Source organism: Rhineura floridana, chromosome 1 (genome assembly GCF_030035675.1).
Source record: "Rhineura floridana isolate rRhiFlo1 chromosome 1, rRhiFlo1.hap2, whole genome shotgun sequence".
Classification (NCBI taxonomy): domain Eukaryota; kingdom Metazoa; phylum Chordata; class Lepidosauria; order Squamata; family Rhineuridae; genus Rhineura; species Rhineura floridana.
Genome location: NC_084480.1, coordinates 220,124,283 through 220,143,239, shown reverse-complemented (window position 1 = coordinate 220,143,239; position 18,957 = coordinate 220,124,283). Strand labels below are relative to the sequence as shown.

Sequence of the window (18,957 nt, the reverse complement as noted above, 5' to 3'; positions counted from 1 at the left end):
CTAATAAATTTAAATTATTTATAAATAATAAATAAATTAGAAAGTGGGAGGTAATATGAACCCAAAAGAGGGCTGCATTGTTCTGGAATTTGGAGCAGTGCAGGAAGACAGGTGAGACAGTGTTTTATGTTCATGGGCAAAGGAAGAGATCCCCTTGGCAATCAGAATGAAGCTATGGGGCATAATTGTGTCAAGATATGTTAGACCAGACATTAGGATAAGAGTGACAGTTACCCCAAATAATGTTGCTGTAACAAATACTATAAACAGAAAGGAAATCAGTTCCCATGAATTAAGAATACTGGGACTCAGGAGATATGAGTCCTATTTCTGAGTTGGACACAGGACTTTCTGTGATAAATATTTCTTGATTAAAAACAGTATCTTTTTCTCAGTGCTATTGTGCTGGTACAAAGTTGCTTCATAGTATGTTATTTCAGTGATGTTGCTCCAGTTATTTATTTTTTATGTAGCTCACAAATGGATATATTCTTCTAAAGCCTTTTAAATAAATAACTAAAATTGGTCAACAGAGCTTTGGAACTGCTGCCACCTATGGACAAAATATTGGAATGCCATATACTATATAATAGTATGCCATATACTATTCCCATCTTTCCTGACCATTGGCAATGCTGGCTGAGGCTGATGCGAGTTGTGGTCCAACAATATCTGGAGGCACACTGGTTGGGAAAGACTGCCATATAGTAACATTCCTGATGTTTCTATGCATCTGGGCCACTTGTCATCTGCACAAATTTAAGCTTGCTGATTCCATAATTAAAAATATTAATTCAGCAACTTGTGTGTGTGTGTAATATGAAAGTCAGTACTGCTCCAATTGTTACAGTGATGCAAGCTGTCCACAATGTACCAGTGTATCTGTGATGTCAGTGTGATCATGTGGTCAAGTGTTTTATGATTATTTTATTAATGTTGGTTAAGCCATAAAGTTTTTTTGTGTGTGAACTGTATGTCCATTTCCTTTGCTGAACATCATGCATCTAGAATAAGACCAAAATTTCTCCTCAACAAGTGTTCATAAGCATGCATAGACTTTGTAGGGTGAAAGGGATGGATGGGTAGTGTGTATAGAATTTATTCATGTTGCAAATGGAATTGTCACTTATTTGATCTTCATTGGAACCTTCTCTGACCTCTGTCTGTTATTTAGCATGGACATCCTGAACATGTGCACCCCAAGAGAGGCCCATGTGTGCTCTGATATATCTGAGCAGGGTTTACCCTTTCATTCCAGCAAAGAGCACACAGAGTAGAAAATTCTACCCTTCATACAGAGAGCTGCACCACTGGGAAAACTCTGATTAAAAAAAAGAAAACACTGCCTGGTTCAGCATTGTGGGGATTTTGAAGTTGACAGAAAAATGCTCACTGTGTTTCATTTATTGTTGTGGTTTAAATTACATAAAGAGAAAGTTTAGTTGCTCTTTCTGCTCACATTAGAACTGCATAATGTTGCCCATTTCAAAGGATACAACCTTAACAAAGCTTCATATGGAGGAAGGCTGTAACATGGAAGCTTTTACCATAGCAGGGTGTTGCCAAATGCTTTCCTTATTTGAAGATGCTTTATCTGGAGCTTGATTCTTTATCTCTCTTGGCGAGCTGTAGTTAAAGAGCCTGGTAAGAAGTCAGCAGGCAAATCCTGCCAGACTAAATTAGGCATTCAGAACTCCCAAGTAAATGAACCTATCAACTATCCCAACAATCTTCCCATGCATCCCAAAATAAACCCTAGTAACAGAAACAATAAATCAGGCCTCAATCACTACCATTTGCAGAGAAGCAGTAGTTGAAGGAGTTAGATGGAGCAGACTGCAGCCTCTTCATTGGTGGTGGGAGGAAGATGGAGTGGAATAAGTTGTTCTATCAATGGCATAAGAGCTTTGGCAACCCTGTGGAGTGCTGATGATCAAATTCCAAGCATATAGACATTAATGTAAGAAAGAGAAGGTAGAAGTATTTCTTCTGAAACAGGTCTCAAATGTTGTTGGCTCCTAGGTCTGGCTGGTTTTGCTCGACTTTGCCCTGGCGACCAGTATGAGGTGAGTAACTTTGTAAAAATTGCATTTTCCATCATGGTCAAAGGTTTCCACATGGTGTTTCTTCCTGTTCACATATCCTGTACAGCAAGAAAGGTCCCACTATTCTCTTTTTATGGATGAATGCACTCTGAGCCTTTCCCACGTAAATACGATGAAATTGGTCCCAGAGAGCTGATTGATGGCTAGCAAGATAACAACGGATCTTTCTTTAGCTTTGTTTTGGAAGGGTGTCAGCATGTCTCTCAATATTTTGTTCTTGGCATACGTTTTCTTCCTTGTGTGGCTCCCGTATCCAGCCAGGACAGGCTGACTTGAGTAGATCAATTAGAAACATTCAAGCCAGCCTCTTTCCCTCTCTCTTTTCTTTTTTCTCAAAGACAGAGATGTAGGTTCATCAACTAGTAGAATCTATAACATAATCACTGTATCTGGCCTGGCCACTATGTGAGTCTGTAGGGTGTGGTGATGCTTATTCAAGCTTTGCAAATTTCCATAGCATCCCTAAGCAAAAACATAAAATATTTCCTATCTTTCTTTTCTTACTAATGTTCTGGAACTACATGGTACATATTTATTCAGCTTGTTCTCTGGAAGGTTACAAAAGATATGGTTTGCATTGTTATTAAAGAAGAGATATTTGGATTTTTTTAAAAAAAAATTGAGATGATTTTTTAAGGTGTTCTGTTTTTAAGATGTTTTATAGATGTTTTTAGTGTTTTATCGCTTATTGGCTGCCCTGGACTCCTTCTGGGAGGAAGGGTAGAATATAAATTTAATAATAAATAAAATAAATAAATAAAATAAAAAAGACCTCAAATATGAAAACACATAGCAGCAGCCTGTCGCTATGTATGCATTGTAGCAATTGCCTTCCATTAGGTTTGATGGACTCCTTATCCTCCTCATTATGGCTTATACAGAGACACAGAATAAATGGGAGGAAAACAGGCAGGACAAATCTGTGGACTGTGAGAACAAAAGACAACTTTTCTTTTTCACAGATTTTCATGCGTTACGGCCGTCAAAGATGGAAACTGAAAGGCAAAATAGAAGTCAATGGCAGGCAAAGCTGGGATGGAGAAGAAATGATCTTCCTCCCTCTTATTGTTGGGTTGATCTCCATTAAGGTATCAATATGGTGGTTTTCAGTTAACTAGCCACATGTCACCTAAGCATGACTGTTGTGTTGATCTATTATTTATTGTATTTATATATCTACAGGTGATAGGCAATGGCATTCAGATTTTCCACAATTAACTGAACTTAGTATTAGTTGCTTACTTTATATCCCACCTTTCTTTCATCATGGAACTCAAGGCAATGTACATGTGGTTCTCCCATCCAGGCACTGACCAAATCCAGACCTCTTTAGCTTCAGCAAAGTGGTAGCCTCCTGTGCCTTCAGACCATATCCTGGATACCTATTTATGAAAGCTTCCAGTTATCCTGCAATGATATTATGTATTGAGTAAAAGCCAGCTGGGTAAAGAACCCAGTTGTCAGTGCTCCAATGCCTTTCTCACCATATGTATATCCAACACTAAGCAATTATCCCATACAATTGGATAGTGATTCAGTACAAAGCAATTATTTAGGAAACACTAAGTTTTATTTGTGACATGCCAGAACCATTTTATATCCCAAATGTAACATTTGCAGCGTGATAAAAAAAATGAGTTCAAATACTTAGATTTAAAATTTCAGATCTATAACAGCTTGGTGGGTCACAAGTAATTGCTTAGTGTAGCAATGCCACAGTTGATGTCTGAAATCACATCACTGGTTATTGCACATGGATTTCCAGTTCATGGAGGAGAAGGAGAAAGAGGTGATGGTGGTAAAATCTTCCCTGTATCTGATGTGGGAAAACAGGCCCAAGCAGGATGAAGCTGGGAGCTAAAAAAGTACCCCATGCCTAAATGGTCAGGCAAAAAAACCCGCTTTGCCTGCTGACTCAAAGTGAGCAGCCTACCATTCTGTCACTGAATAGAAATTTGTGGGAAATAAAAATGTCCCTCTGAAAGGCAGATTTTCACATAATTGTGCAAGGGCATAGCATTCAAGTGCTGATTTTTTCTTCCAGTCAATATATTTATGTGTGTGTGTGTGTGTGAAATCATGTAGCAAAGCTACTGTAGGAAAATGCAGAATAGCTGACTCTGAGCACTGCTACTGACCTAATGTGCTGTTAATAATATATAATTATCCTGTTCCTTATTATTAACACTTGTTCTTTTTGAAGGTCACAGAAGTTAAAGGCCTTGCTACACACATTTTGGTGGGAAGCGTTACCTGTGAAACAAAAGAGTTGTTTGGTGCTCAGCCTCAAGTTGTTGCTGTGGACATTAATGACCTTGGCACGATAAAGCTGAATCTAGAAATCACTTGGCAGTAAGTGAAGTTGACTCTGTAGTTTGTGTGAACATTGTTTCAGATCAAATGGATACCCACCTACCTACCCACCCATGGTCGTTTGCTTTGCTAAATAAGGAGATTTAAGAAAAGACTGTTCTAAACTAAGAACAGTAATTCAAGATATGACTACAAGGTTTAATAACATCTATTTCTGCTGAACTCTGATAACAGCATTATGAAAACAATCTTATATGGGTGGCTCTTCTTCTTGTACACTGGGGACCCAGTTATTTGGTGGTAACTCATACTTGGAGGATGGCATCTCATAGTTGCTTAGCAATCACCACATACTTCCACTTTTGCCTATTCCATCCATAACACACCCCTTATGGCACAGCTGGCCAAAATGGATGTTTAACTGGCTGAAGCACACCTCCTCCCCTGTTGAAAGTAAAGAGTGAAGTAGTCCTGCTATCACTGTCCTCTCCGTATAGGCCCCTCAGTTCCTAAGACTGGACCTCATTTTAAAAATAGATTGTCACTGGTGTCTGCAGGGGCAAAGGGGTAGTTGCCCCCAAGGATTAACCATGATTCCCAGCTTTCATTTAAGAGCAAGCATTTGTAGAACCTGAGATATAATTTAATATAATCTTAATTTCACATATATGCTCATGGGGTCTGAACTGGCAGTGACAAACCAGGAATGAGATCTTGGGGTCATGGTGGATAGGTTGATGAAGATGCCAACCCAGTGTGTGGCAGCTGTGAAAAAGGCACACTCCAAGCTAGGGATCATTAGGAAAGGTATTGAAAACACAACCGCCAATATCATAATGGTGTTATATAAATCTATGGTGAGGCTGCATTTGAAATACTATGTACAGTTGTTGTTGCCTCATCTCAAAAAAGATATTGTAGAGCTGGAAAATTTTTAGAAAAGAGCAGCAAGAATGGTCAAGGGGATGGAGTGACTCCTCTACGAGGAAAGGTTGCAGCATTTGAAACTTTTTAGTTTAGAGAAAAGGCAAGTAAGAGGGGATATGATAGAAGTGTTTAAAATTATGAATAGCATGAAGAGAGTGCATAGAGAGAAGTTTTTCTCCCTCTCTCATAACACTAGAACTCATGGACATTCAAGGAAGCTGAATGTTGGCAGATTCAAGACAGACAAAAGAAAGTACTTCTTCACACAGCCCATCGGTCAACTATGGAATTTGCTCCCTCAAGAGGAAGTGATTACCGCCAACTTGGATAGCTTTAGACAAATACATGGAGGATAAGGCTGTCAGTGGCTACTAGTCATGATGGCTGTGCTCTGTCTCCATACTTGGAGGTGGTATGCTTCCAAAAACTACTTGCTGGAAACGACAGGTGGGGAGAGTGCTCTTGAGTTCAGGACCTGCTTCTGGGCTTCCTATAGGCATCTGATTGTGAGAACAGGATGCTGGATTAGATGGACCATTGGCCTGATCCAGCAAGCTCTTTTTATATTGTTGTTTATTTGGAGTATTTACTTTGTTCCCCACCACATCACCATCAGAAAAATTCCTTGAATCCCAGTGCCCTTCATGCTTGATAGGCAGAAATGATCCCTTCTGATTGATGTAGCCATACCTATGGACCCTTCTTTGTAAATCTTGCATTTCTGTGAAGTCTGTTGTTACTTCTGCCAACTTAGCCGGATTTCCTAAATACAGGAACTTATGCTGATTTTTGAAAAAAATATCCCAGGTTTTGGGTTTATTTACAGATGAAACTGAACAGGCAGTCCTGATGATGCCTGTTTGTATATTTTATTCTGCAGTTATTCTTCAGGAAAAACACTCATATTTGTGAGATAATGCAAAAATTACTGACATTTTTATAAGGATTCTATCTCTCAACTTTAAAACAATATCTGAAATGGGGTATGGGCTTTTTATACAGTGTCTTAATATGCACGTGGTGACAACTTCTGTATTTCTCTTGAAAGTAGTAGCAAGAAGGAAAAAAACCCTTTCATTTATGACATCATCACAAATACAGAAATAACCTTTGCAGGAGTTGCACCATATGAGAAGACATTAAGGCTGCAATCATATATATGTGTACTTGGTCTGGGAGTAACTCTCATCGAACCTAATGTGACTTACTTCTGAGTAGATATGTATAAGACTGCTCTGTAAGCAGCTTTCAGCAGTGAGGCATTTTAATGCAAAATGGAAATTAAAAAACTTATATAGAAACTTAAACTTTTTTCTTAAATATTTCACTTAAAACATTTATGCTTCCATTTCTGATCTGTTATTTTATTTATTTATTTATTTATTTATTTATTAGATTTACATCTTGCCCTTTCTCCCAGAATCTGTTACATATTTTTGTTCTTGTTTCATGCACATCGTGTTGGCTTCATAATTCTCAGAAGTGTCAAATGGGCTTTCCCATCACCTGCCATGTTTAGGCTAGGAAACATATGTTTCTCATCTACCTACTGATAGATGGTGGCAATGCTTTTTTGGTTTTAAAAAAAGAGTTGCTGTTACTCATATACTGATAAAAGTGTTGTTGGTACAATTACAAAATGGTTGCCATGGACAGAAAAAAAAAGATGTGACGGTACTCCATACTGGAGAGTACTGTCACAAAAAAGCACTGAATGGTGGTCGAAAACCAAAGGGACAGAGGAATTTTATGATTATTTCAATGTCCTACATTTCTCCCTTCTGTGATTTCAAATCCAGTCTGGACCATCTTTTCCTTTCCTGTTTTCCCCAGATTTGGGATGAGAATGAGAGCTAAACACTGTGGGAAATGACTTCCTCATGACATTTATGGACAAAAACAATATAAAACCAGTTTCTCATGGTAGTTGTCCCCTGTGGAATCTTATAAACAACTTTCTATCTGGTTGAGGCCAGCTATTGGAAGCATCTCCATACTAATAGCTTGGGATGCTTCACATGATCACATCAGATTGCATGGCAAGCTGTTTAGAAACATTGTGTCATCCATGTGGGACTTAGGAGAGGTTGCCACATAGAAACATTTTTAAGCAATGCTCACATGGATCCCAGATTATCCCTGATTGGACTACCCGTCTTGTTTAACCATGCGTAGATGCAAGTCATTTTTTATTGACCAGGGGCATTCTCAAAATCAACATAGATCATGGATAGCTAATACCACCACCACCATCCCATTTTGGGGGCTTGATCTAGCCCCCCAAACAATACCCTGCAAGGTCACCCCACAAGGTCACCATTTTTGCACTGGCAAAAAGAGGAAAAAATTAATGTAGACACAGACTGGGGTGAGTAGAGCCCAGCGCCCTGATAGAGATGCAAATTACCCCCTTCCCAGTCATCAGAGTGATCATTTGATGAGAGAGGAGAGAGGTCGATAAGCCCTTGCCACTGCTGATCTGCTTGGGTCTGCTGAGGAAGGAGACTGTGTCCCTATGTATTTCTCTGCCTGTATGTTCTGTGTGTGTGCGCGAGGTGAGTGTGTGTGAGAGAGTGCGGGTGGGAATGCCCACTTTCGGCCACACTCATTATTGGCATGCAATTCCCGGAGGGTGGGCCCAAGGGTGAATGTAGTCCTTGAATCAAAAAATGATAGCCATCTCTGGAAAAAAATATAGTAAGCTCTTTAACATCTTGGTACGTCTTGTTATTGCAGGTTAATTTGATATAGCCTGTAAACAAGTGTGAGGAGATAGGGAGTTTGCCCTCCTGGTTCCTAAAGCATCAGGTTTTATTTATTTATTTATTTAAGGCATTTATAACCACTTAATCCTTGTCATTTGTAAGAAGTTAACTCCCATGGTAGACAGAGTTGTTATATGTGGAAATGTGTGCTTTGAGAAATAAGAGCTATCGCTGTATTGAATCCTATGATTATCCATCTAGAGCTGGAGGCTCTTTTAGACACCTGAGTGCAGCAGTTGTGACCACCAGCACAGCAGGTAAATTTGACCAATTCTGCAGAAAGCCCAGCTCTGTTCTCTGCTGCATCACTCTTCCCTTCCCTATTTTGCTTACTCGGCAGAAAGTTGGAGGCGCTGCTTTTCATCACCTGTGAAAGAGAGACCACCCCACCCCTTGTGGTTAAAGAGCCGGGGAATTTACAGACTCCAGTTGGAGGGAGGCTCTTGGGGGTTTGGCATGTGCCTGGGAGGGAAGCAACTGGGGAGAGCATTGGAGGCCCCTATTGCAGTGGCCCGCGGGATAGGGAAGTATGGTGTGAGAGGTGGCCAGCCAGGTAAGGGATACATGACACAGACAACTAGTGGCTGCCCTGTACGGGCCCCTCCTCTAGCCAGAGGAATTGCTGTTATCCTATTAGTCAGCCCTCAGGCCTGGGAAGCTATTATTGAATGCCAGGTCAGTTTCAAACAAGTTCTCCCTCATTCATGATTTGAATTTGGATGAGGAGGCCGAGATGGCATGTATTACTGTGACCTAGGTGGGCGAACAGGTTGGGGCTAGCCTCACCCAGATTGGTTTACCTGAATACTCTGTACAGCATCAAGGCAGGCTTAAGAGTCGGGGGGGGAGTTGCTGTAGTCTATAAGAGTTCCATCTCTCTCTCCAGGCTTCCTGTCCACCTGAGTGGGGATCTAGAGTGTCTGCACCTGGTGTTGGGCAATAGGGACAGATTGGGGATTCTGCTGGTTTACTGCCCACCTCACTGTCCAGCAGTCTCCCTGCCTGAGCTGACAGAGATTGTCTCGGAGGTGGTGTTGAGGACTCCCAGACTGTTTTTTCTGAGGGACTTCAACATCCATTCTGAGACCACTAGCTCTGGGACAGCTCAGGATTTCATGGCTGCCATGACAACTATGGAGCTCTCCCAACACGTCAGCAGCCTGATGCATGTGACAGACCACACTCTAGATCTGGTTTTCTCAGCCAGGCAGGAAGAGGGTGATTTGAGGATGGGAGATATTAACATTAGTTCCTTGTCATGATCAGATCACCTCTTGTTGAGATTTAGACTTTCAATGCTTTTTCCCCTCTGTAGAGACGGGGACCTGTTAGGATGGTCCGTCCCAGACGCTGATGGATCCAATTGGTTTCCAGATGGCTCTTGGGGATTTTCCGGCTAATATAACTGCCATTCCTTTTGAAGCCCTGACTGATCTGTGGGAAACCCAGATGGCCCGGGCTGTTGACATGATTGCTCTTGACTGTCTTTTCCCACTTGATGGAGCTCAGTTGGCTCCTTAGTACACCAGAGCTTAGGGTGATGAAGCAAACTGGGACACAGCTTGAATACAAGTAGAGGAAGACTCCAGACAAATGCATCCAAACACTAGTATATGCTCATTATTGAGACTACTTAGTGGCAGTGAAGGCAGCGATGAAGACATACTTTGCTGCTTCCATTGCATCCCCACTATGTCGGCCAGCAGAGGTTTTCCAGGTAGTGCAGTGTCATGAGCCCTGCAGGAAGGGCATAGTGTGACAGAAATAAGGAGGTGGACTTTGAATGGGAAGAAGACACCAGTGACATGTCTTCAGGTGCACAAGAGCCTGAGAGCTCATGTGCTATGGACAGTGACAGCTCCACCTCCACAGATTCAGTTACCAGCGAGGAAGCCTATCCATGCCAAGAGGATTCTCTGCCTTTCTCTCAGTCTTTCCTCTGCTCACTCCACCATCACTGCTGTGTAGCCCTCCCCCTCCTATTGAGGAGGACTCTTCTGAGTTGGCCTGACCACCCTCACCCCAGACCCACAGGTGCTTGAACCGAGAACCTCAAGCGAGCTGTCACTATCCCTCTGAGAAGGAGCGCTCATTTGTGCTTCTCAGGCCACACAAGTAGGGTGCCTGCCCATTCTTACTTAAGGTTGGTGAGGGGGCATGTCTAATTGCTGTGACATTGTCTTAGTGCAGTATAGTTGTGCCTAGAAGATGTCTAGCTATGAGACTGAAGCCTGTGTAATCTGTAAGCTGATTCATGAAGTGCTCCAAACTGAATTTATTCATTAAAGCTACTAAAGAAAAACTTACCTTCACATCCAAGTTTGTCTCCATTGGTTTTGGGCAGGACATGCAGGGCCTTTTACAGTCTAGGTTAAAGGAGGTGGTGGAACCTACAGGGGTTCACTGTGACTTATTTGCAAAACATTTTGAGGATACCTTGGGACCTTGACTCCACTGTTTAGAGCAGATGAATCTCAAGAGGTGTCCAGAGCACTATCTAGTATTGAATGACTTTCAAGTGGTAGGACTCCACCTGCCTAAAAGGTAAGACCACTCCTTAAGAAACTCTCCCTGGATCCAGAAAATTTAAATAATTATCAGCCAATCACCAATGTTTCCTTCTTGGGCAAGGTTCTGGAGCACATGGTTGGAGGCCAGATTCAGGATATCATGGATGTAACTGATTTCAGTTGGTTTCAAACTTCATTTCAATTGGAATTTAGACCTGGTTTTGGCACAGAAACTGCCTTGGTCACCTGGTATGATGACCTATGTTGGGGGAGAGATGGGGGAGTGTGTTCTTATTCATCCTCCTTGATCTCTCAGTGACTTTCCATACCATCAACCGTGGTATTTCTCTGGAACAGCTGCCTTGGTTGGGGGTGGATGGCACTGCTTTGAAGTGGTTCTGGTCCTGCTTGGATGGTTGCTTTCAGAGGGTGGTGCTTGGGGAGTATTGTTTAGCACCGTGGAGCCTTCAGTGTGGAGTTCTGTAGGGTTCGATTTTATCCCCCATGCTACTCAACGTCTACATGAAACTGCTGAGTGGGGTCATCTGGAGTTTTGAAGTATGTTGTCAGCAATATGCTGATGAGACAATTCTGTCTCTCATTTACATCCCCAGGTATGGCAGTGGATGTGCTGGATGATGTCTTGCCTCGGTAATGGACTGGATGAGAGCCAGTAAACTGAATCTCAGTCTAGAAAAGACTGAGGCACTGTTAGAGGGTGTTTCCTAGACCAGATGGGGAGAATGTGGCCTGCTCTTGATGGGGTCACACTCCCTCTGAAGGAGCAGGTGTGTAGCTTGGGGGTACTTTCGGATCCATTACTGTTGCTTGAGGCTCAAGTGGCCTCAGCGGCAAGGAGTGCCATCCATTGGCTTCAGATGGTGGCCCAGTTATGACCCTATCTGGACAAGGATAGCCTGACTTCTGATGACTAAGCTCTGGTAACCTCTAGTCTAGATTATTGCAATGTGTTGTACGTGGGGCTGCCTTTGAAGACAGTTCAGAAACTGCAGGTGGTGCAGAATTCAGCAGCTAGATTGCTCACTGGGGCAAGATAGTTGGAACACATAACAGCAATTTTGGCACAAATGCACTGGCTGCCAATTAGTTTCAGGCTCAGTTCAAAGTGCTGGTTTTGACCTATAAAGCCTTATATGGATCCCAGTTAACTTAAGGACCACTTCTTCCCATATGAACCAACCTGGACCCTGCATTCAGCATCTCAGGCCTTTCTTCATGTGCCTCCTCCAAGGGAGATGCAAAGAATGGTGACACAAGAACAGGTCTTCTCAGTGGTGGCGCCCCATTTATGGAATGCTCTCCCCAAGGAAACATACCTGGCACCATCATTACTTATATTTAGGCACCAGGCATTGAGCTCTTAATTTTGAAGGAGTTTTGATGTTCACTTAAAATCCTTTATTTGGATTAGCCACAATCCATTGCAAAACATATAGGAATTAGTTGAATGCCCTGGGAAAGATGACAGCAGAGGGGTAACGAGCTCGCTTCTCAAATCTCTGTAGAAAGAGCAGAATAGCATTACATGGGCTACTGTTTCAACACTACCATCTCCACATGGGCATACACAATTTTGCAGTGGGATTCTTTCCAATATGGCTGATGGTAGTATGTTCAGTCTTGCTATAGTAAAAGCTCTTCTATATTTAAGGATTATTTGATTTTGTAAATAGTGTGCTGGTGAATTAAGATAACTAAGCGGAAAGCTGTTATACCATGGGCAGAATTTTCTTATAGCAGCCAAATTGCTTTGCTGTTCAATGTCGTAGATGTGCTGTTTGATTCACTCTTGCTTTACTAGCCCCTAAGATTAGTAATTGCTGTGGAGATAAACCGTAAGAGCAAAACCTTCATCCAGCTGCTCTCATGTGGGTCACACAGAACTTGAGAGATCAGACTGGTAGAAGTTAAATTTAGTTGCAACCAATAATTAAATGCCCTCAGCTAGGCCTGTAAAGTAATAGAAGGAGGACCAGCTTCCATTCACAATAAAGCATTAGGAGCACAGAATGGAACAGAAAAAAATTGTTTAAGAAATTTAGACTGAACGCATTAAGACTTTACAGCTTTGCAGGGCTTTTTCAGCAACATATTTCTGTTGGGCTAGCCATGCCCCTGTTGACTGAAAAACTATGCCCAGGTATTTAAAAACTCTGACTTGTTCAATTGGCTGCTTATCCAGAAACCATCTATGGGGCTTATAATGTTTAGAGAATACCATAACCTTAGTTTTGTTATGATTAACCACTAAGTATTATTTTTGGCAATAATCAGAAAATGTCCTCATCAGTCTTTTCAAGCCCATTCTTGTTTGAGAAAGAAGCACAGCATCGTCTTCATACAATGAGACAGAGATAGCTTTTGTAGCCAGTTTAGGGGCATGAAAGGCTGGAGATGTTAAATGCTCAACTATGTCATTAATATACAAATTAAACAATACAGGGGCCAAAATACAGCCTTGTTTAACCCCTTTTGTCACCAAGACAGAATCTGTAAGATGTCCATCTATAGTGCATCGCACCTTCAGCCAAGTATTATTGTATAAACACTTGATCAAAAAGAGTAGTCTTCTATCTGGAGATGAGATGGCTAATGTTTCCCAGAGTCTTATATGAGAGACAGAATCAAATGCTGCCTTCAAGTCAATAAATGCTGTGTATAATATGCCACCTGGTTTTCTTTTTGCATATTTGTTGATTAAATGGTTAAGAACAAAGCAATGATCTATAGCAGATCTGCCCTGCCTGAACCCCGCTTGTTCATGAGCCAAAATAGCTTCCTCAGTTCTCTAATCAGTTAACTTATTATAAAGATGTTTTGCATAGAGTTTTCTAATTATGCATACCAACTGAGTGGGCAATAATTGGCCAGGTCAGATTTGGATCCTTTTTTGAATATAGGAACAATTACGGCAGTACTCCAGCCTCGGGCATTAGCCCTGTTGAGTTAATAAATGAAAGTATAACTGCCAACAGAGGACCCCACCAGTCGTCGTTAGATTTTAAAAGTTCTGGTGGTAAAAAAAATCAGTGCATGGTGCTTTATTGTTCTTTAGCTATAAGATAAGGTTCATGACCGGTTGCAGAAACTGACGGCCAATCTGGTAAATTTTCTAGAACATCCAGTGTTTGATTCGCTTTGATTCCATAGTCAAGGAATAATGATTGATAGTACTGCTTCCATTCATTAGGACCAATAACACACTCTGGAGCTGTACATCTGTTCTCTAAAAAGCCTGATATTGTACACCAAAAAAGGCAAGTATCCCTAGCATTAGAAGCCTTTATTAGGGTTTGCTAGGCGTGTTTTTCAGCTTGCTGTTTTTTCTCCTTTATCAATAATTTATACATTTGCCTATGTGAAACGTACTCAATAAGCAAATAACCTAAATTAGTATTCCTATATTTATGATAAATCCTCCTCAGCTGGCTTTTGGCCTGTTTACATTCTCCATCACCAGCTAGATGTTACTGAAGTTTTTCTTAGAGCAGTATTCGTAACTTTATTGATTAAATGATCCTGTAATATACCCATCAAAGTTTTAAATAAATCCCTAACCCAAGTAGCTGATTTGGCTGACAAGGTAGTGGCATGGATGGCTAAAAAAATCCTCAGTATGTAAAAGATAAGTCAAAGCTAAGTCGACTTCTGATGTCCACTTAATTCACCTACTGGCTGTTGCACTTAAGTCTCTGTTAATACTGGATTGAGACTGTAGGCAGAGGTTAGTATTTATTGGACCTGCTAATGTCACAATTAAGGGTAGATGATCACTTTCTACACTAGAAGCTACCTCAAAGTGGATGACATACTTAAATACAAGTCATGAGATAGCTATATAATCGATTACACTGCCTCCAAATCTGGAGTAATGAGTGTATTCTCCGTACTTATCTCTATCTGCCATACCATTGAATATTAGCAAGTCCCTCTGCCTTACTAGTTGGGCCAAACAGAGCCCTGCATAATTGTATTTATAGTATTTGGAAAGTCGAGAGCTACCACAATCAGGATAGACATCTGATTCCAATATCTGATTATAGTAGGTATATGTTTGCATCGACTTCCATTCGTACATTGAAGTCTCCTGCAATGATGAATACTGGGGTAGAATGTAGGGATTCCAAACAATCTAATTGTCTAATTTTCCCCAAAGATATTCACTGTAGATTTTTTTAACAGGGTGGTATATAAACATTTACCAGTATTAGGCAGATTATCTATCATTGGGCACCAGGCATTCAGCTCTTAATTTTGGAGGGGTTTTGATGTTGTAGCCTCTTTTAGGGGGTGGACTGTCTCACTGCCTTTTATATTTATGTACTTTTTATTTGTATTATTTTTTTATTTTGGTTTTAATCTTTCTATTGATTGTAAGTTGCTTTGGCTTCACTTTTGTGAAGAAAATTGACTAATAAATTTAAATAATAACTATAATAATAATGGGGTAGCCAAGATAGTGCCCTCCAGATGTTGTTGGACTACAACTTCCACCATCTCTGACCACTGGCTGTGCTGGCTGGGGCTGATGGGTTGAAGTCCAACAGCATCTGGAGGACACCACATTGTCAGACTCTGGATATAACATCCTTTTTTATCGTTGTGTTTTTGTAGAGCAGGTGTTGGGAACCTTTGGCCCAGCAGATGTTGCAGAACTACAGCTCCCATCATCCCTGGCCACTGACCACACTTGCTGGGGCTGATGAGAGTAGTAGGTCAGCAACATCTGAAAGGCTAAAGGTTTCCCCCACCTGTTGTAGAAAGTTGCCAAAGTGTGATAAAAAGGTAGATTTCAGTCTTATTTTCAATAACTCTCATTTACTGGAGTGAAGGCTTTTAATGTACATTATGTATTAGGCCACTGTTTTTTGCAGAAAGAAGGAGTAATTGTTATATTGATTGAGTTTTATATTGCTTTAATGATTTTACGAGAATTATTGTATTGTTAGTTTGTTTTCTTATTTGATCTACCCCCACCCTGAGATCATATGTTTGATGAAGGGCAAGTTAAAAATGAAACAAGCAAACAAATTGGGACAAGAGCACATGTTAGAGTCACCATGATGATGCGGCCAAAAACATCCTCCCAAGTGAATCTCACCTGATGCCGACAATTAAGAGGCATAGAAGTTAGCCATTCCTCTCCACTGTGGTCCTGCTGCCTGCCAGAAAGAGTCTGAAGATTCACAATAGGATAAGCAGGCTCCACACATTGGGTGGATCTGATGTTATGGGCTTGGAGGTGACCTGTCTCTGGTATCTTCATGGCAACTCTAATAGGTACTTTAACCCTCTGTGACTATAACCGTCTGTGAACCAATGGATTGTAGTCATTCCAGATTAATTAACACAAAGTACAAGTGGGTGATCTTGTGAATCTGTGATTTACATAGCGTCACTGGGAAGATGCTGGATGGTTCCTGCTCTAATGACCTAAAAATTAACAGAAAAGTGTTCCTTGTAACAGTAATTCAGTCTTACGAGAGCTTTCTGTTTTTACAGCCCATTTGATGTGGAGGACTTGACCCCATCCACAGGCAACACAAACAAAGCATCTGCTCTCCAAAGAAGAATGTCCATGTATAGCCAAGGCACTCCAGAAACACCAACCTTCAAGGACCGCTCATTCTTTGTAAGTTAAATGTGCCCCTCTAATATGTGCTCCGTGAAATCTTCAGTGGTTAAACAGCAGATACAGTCAATGCTTAGTTCCACAACACTTTGTAATTACATTTAATGATGATGCTTCTCTATGCTTTGTTTATTTAAAAAAATCTACTGCTTTATTGATAAATCATTGCACATAAAAAGCCTCTGTGCAGAGATTTATACAGATTAACCTTTTATTCAAATTTTAGAAAGTCATACATTTGTTTTAAAGGGGGGTCAGCAAAGGCAGTAGCAGTAAACATGGTTAAAATGTGGTCATATATTTGAGCATTTAAACCTTAAGACAACTTTATACCAATAATATTCTTAGGAATGGATCATTTCTATTTCTGCCTTCTCAGTACGGGATCTTTGGTGCTCCCTAGAGAAGACTTTGGCATGCCCTAAATCCCAAAAGTCTCACAGCTAAAGTTCCCTATGTTGTACAGTCACATATAAAAGTGATCTAGTTGACTAATTGCCCCCCTTTTGCCTTAACTGTTGAAGAAATGGCTGCATCCTCCACAAGACAGGCTCCAGGCTCCAATTTTAGATCCTCTTCAGGACACTTTCTTTGAGTTGCTGCGTCGCAGTCGTTCCTTTAGTGATCTGCCATCTCTCAGGCTGAGGCCTAGAGCAGGGCTAGAACATTATGTGAGTCTGGATGGTGGGAGCTCTCTTTCTGCATTGATCAAGCAATTACTCTATTTTCATGCATGCCCTCAGTCTGATACTCTCAGTGAGATATGTCTAGTTTGCTGACCGTGTGTTCATGAAATTGCTAGCAACTCCGTTTAGAGTTATTGGTGACTGACTTAAGTTTTGTAACCTCTTTCAAGACAAGAGGCCAAGAGAAAAATATATTAATCCTTTGAAGAAGCTTTATACATACTATGCTGTATAGGCTGATAACTTGCTTTCAGGCAATATTCTGTGTCCAGGACAGAAAGAAAGTTTAAATGGGAACCAATCCCAGTTAAAGACAGGATACAAATAATAAATTGACTGCAGAATAGAAGTTAAATTTCACATTTAAGCTGTTTGAGGCTGTTTCTCTTTGGGGTTTTGTTTCAAACTGTAAAAATATGCCTCAGTTTAGTCTTATAAATACTGAGCAAAAACAGCAAAATATTCTCTAACATCTTAATCTGTATCTGTCAATATGTGGTAATACCAACATTTGCCATGTGAGGTTCCAGTGGTATCCACTCTATTCCACTGATTTATTTTCGAGTATAGCAAAATCTGGTCAGCAAAATACAAGACTTTTTGTTGCCCTATTTTGTGCATGAAGTTAAGTGAATTTGCAATACCTCTCACTCAAGAACATCAGTTCAAGATTGCTTTGGAACCTTCCACTACTAGTTCTGGACCTATTCTGATCTTCTCTGTTTGCTGTGGTTTTTACTGCCCTTCTAGTATCTTCCTTTTTCATTTCATTTTTAAAAATCAGTATAATAAAAGTAAGTTTCTTTCACAGCCACAGAAAGACTTGGCTTTACAGAAGTCAATAGACATAACTTTCTTTCATTTTCTTTTAGTTGCTTGGCATTAATGTTTGTGGGGAAAGTTCGTTGGTTTTCCATTTCTAATTGTTCTTGTTGCATCTGCAGTCAAATTTACCCGATGATGTCTTTGAAAATGGAACAGAACATGAGAAAAGGCCAATGTCTTTCAGCTTCAGTGATATTCCCAATGGAGACTGCACTCCATCATCCAGTTCAGTAGGTTCCTCCTTTGCCATAGATAATCCTAATCCTGAAATTACCGTCACGCCCCCAGAACACAATGGACAGAACTTATCAAAAACTCACACCATGGACAATATCAGTACAACCTCATCCGTGGACTCTGCACCTGAATCCAGAGATTTAAAATCACAAGAGAATGTGCTAGTTAATGAGGAAAATAAGACTTCAATCGTAGATTCTAAAGTTTGCCAAAAGTCTCTAAATTCAAGGAGCAACACCCTGTTTTTAGACAACAGTGCCCCAATGTCACTTCTGCAAGACACAGATGAGTTATCAGAGCTCAAACCTGTGGAACTGGATACTTTTGAAGGCAACATCACTAAGCAGCTGGTTAAAAGACTCGCTTCAGGAGAAGGCCCAATGACACCGGAAAAGTTGCATTGTGAGGGATCAATAAGTGGTGAATCTGAAGGCTATAAATCCTGTTTTGATGGAAGCCTAGAAGAAGCATTGCAGGGGCTTATGCTATCACTTGAGCCTCATAAAGAACAGTTTAAAGAATTCCAGGATTTGGACCAAGAAATAGCACACCTGGACGAAATCCTAAAAGTAAGTTAAGCTTCAGAAAAGACATATAAATGGACAGATTCAACCTCATTCATTATAAACAGTGTAATACAGCATAACCCTCATTATTCATATCTCAGCTGTCTACAGTTACTTGTTGTGGTTGTAATGAGCGAAAGTAGCTATCTCTGTTCCAGACATGGGTGAAGGCAGGCCACCCATTTTGATATAGAACTGAAGCACAACTCAAGAATAAGAGAGGGGAAGCGTGGTGAATGACTGAAGCAAAGGCAGCTCACTAATGGAAAGGGCTACCATCGTCCATTCCAATTTTGAAACCATCACATTAAGCTGTTCCTAGTTGTTCTTTCAGGCCATGATCCTTTTCAAGTCCCACTGTTGCCCTAGA

At 40.8% G+C, this 18,957-nt stretch overlaps 1 protein-coding gene across 6 annotated transcripts in view; it reads left to right on the top strand.

The window, feature by feature from the left end:
- RIPOR2 (RHO family interacting cell polarization regulator 2) overlaps positions 1–18,957 on the top strand; it is a 103,101-nt gene that overhangs the window by 69,732 nt on the left and 14,412 nt on the right. For all 6 annotated transcript variants that reach the window (XM_061593646.1, XM_061593683.1, XM_061593655.1 and 3 more), the window contains exons 9-13: positions 2,023–2,066; positions 3,068–3,193; positions 4,309–4,457; positions 16,144–16,273; positions 17,904–18,590. In XM_061593646.1, the coding sequence (XP_061449630.1) occupies positions 2,023–2,066; positions 3,068–3,193; positions 4,309–4,457; positions 16,144–16,273; positions 17,904–18,590 (1,136 nt within the window). The remainder of the gene's footprint in view (positions 1–2,022; positions 2,067–3,067; positions 3,194–4,308; positions 4,458–16,143; positions 16,274–17,903; positions 18,591–18,957) is intronic.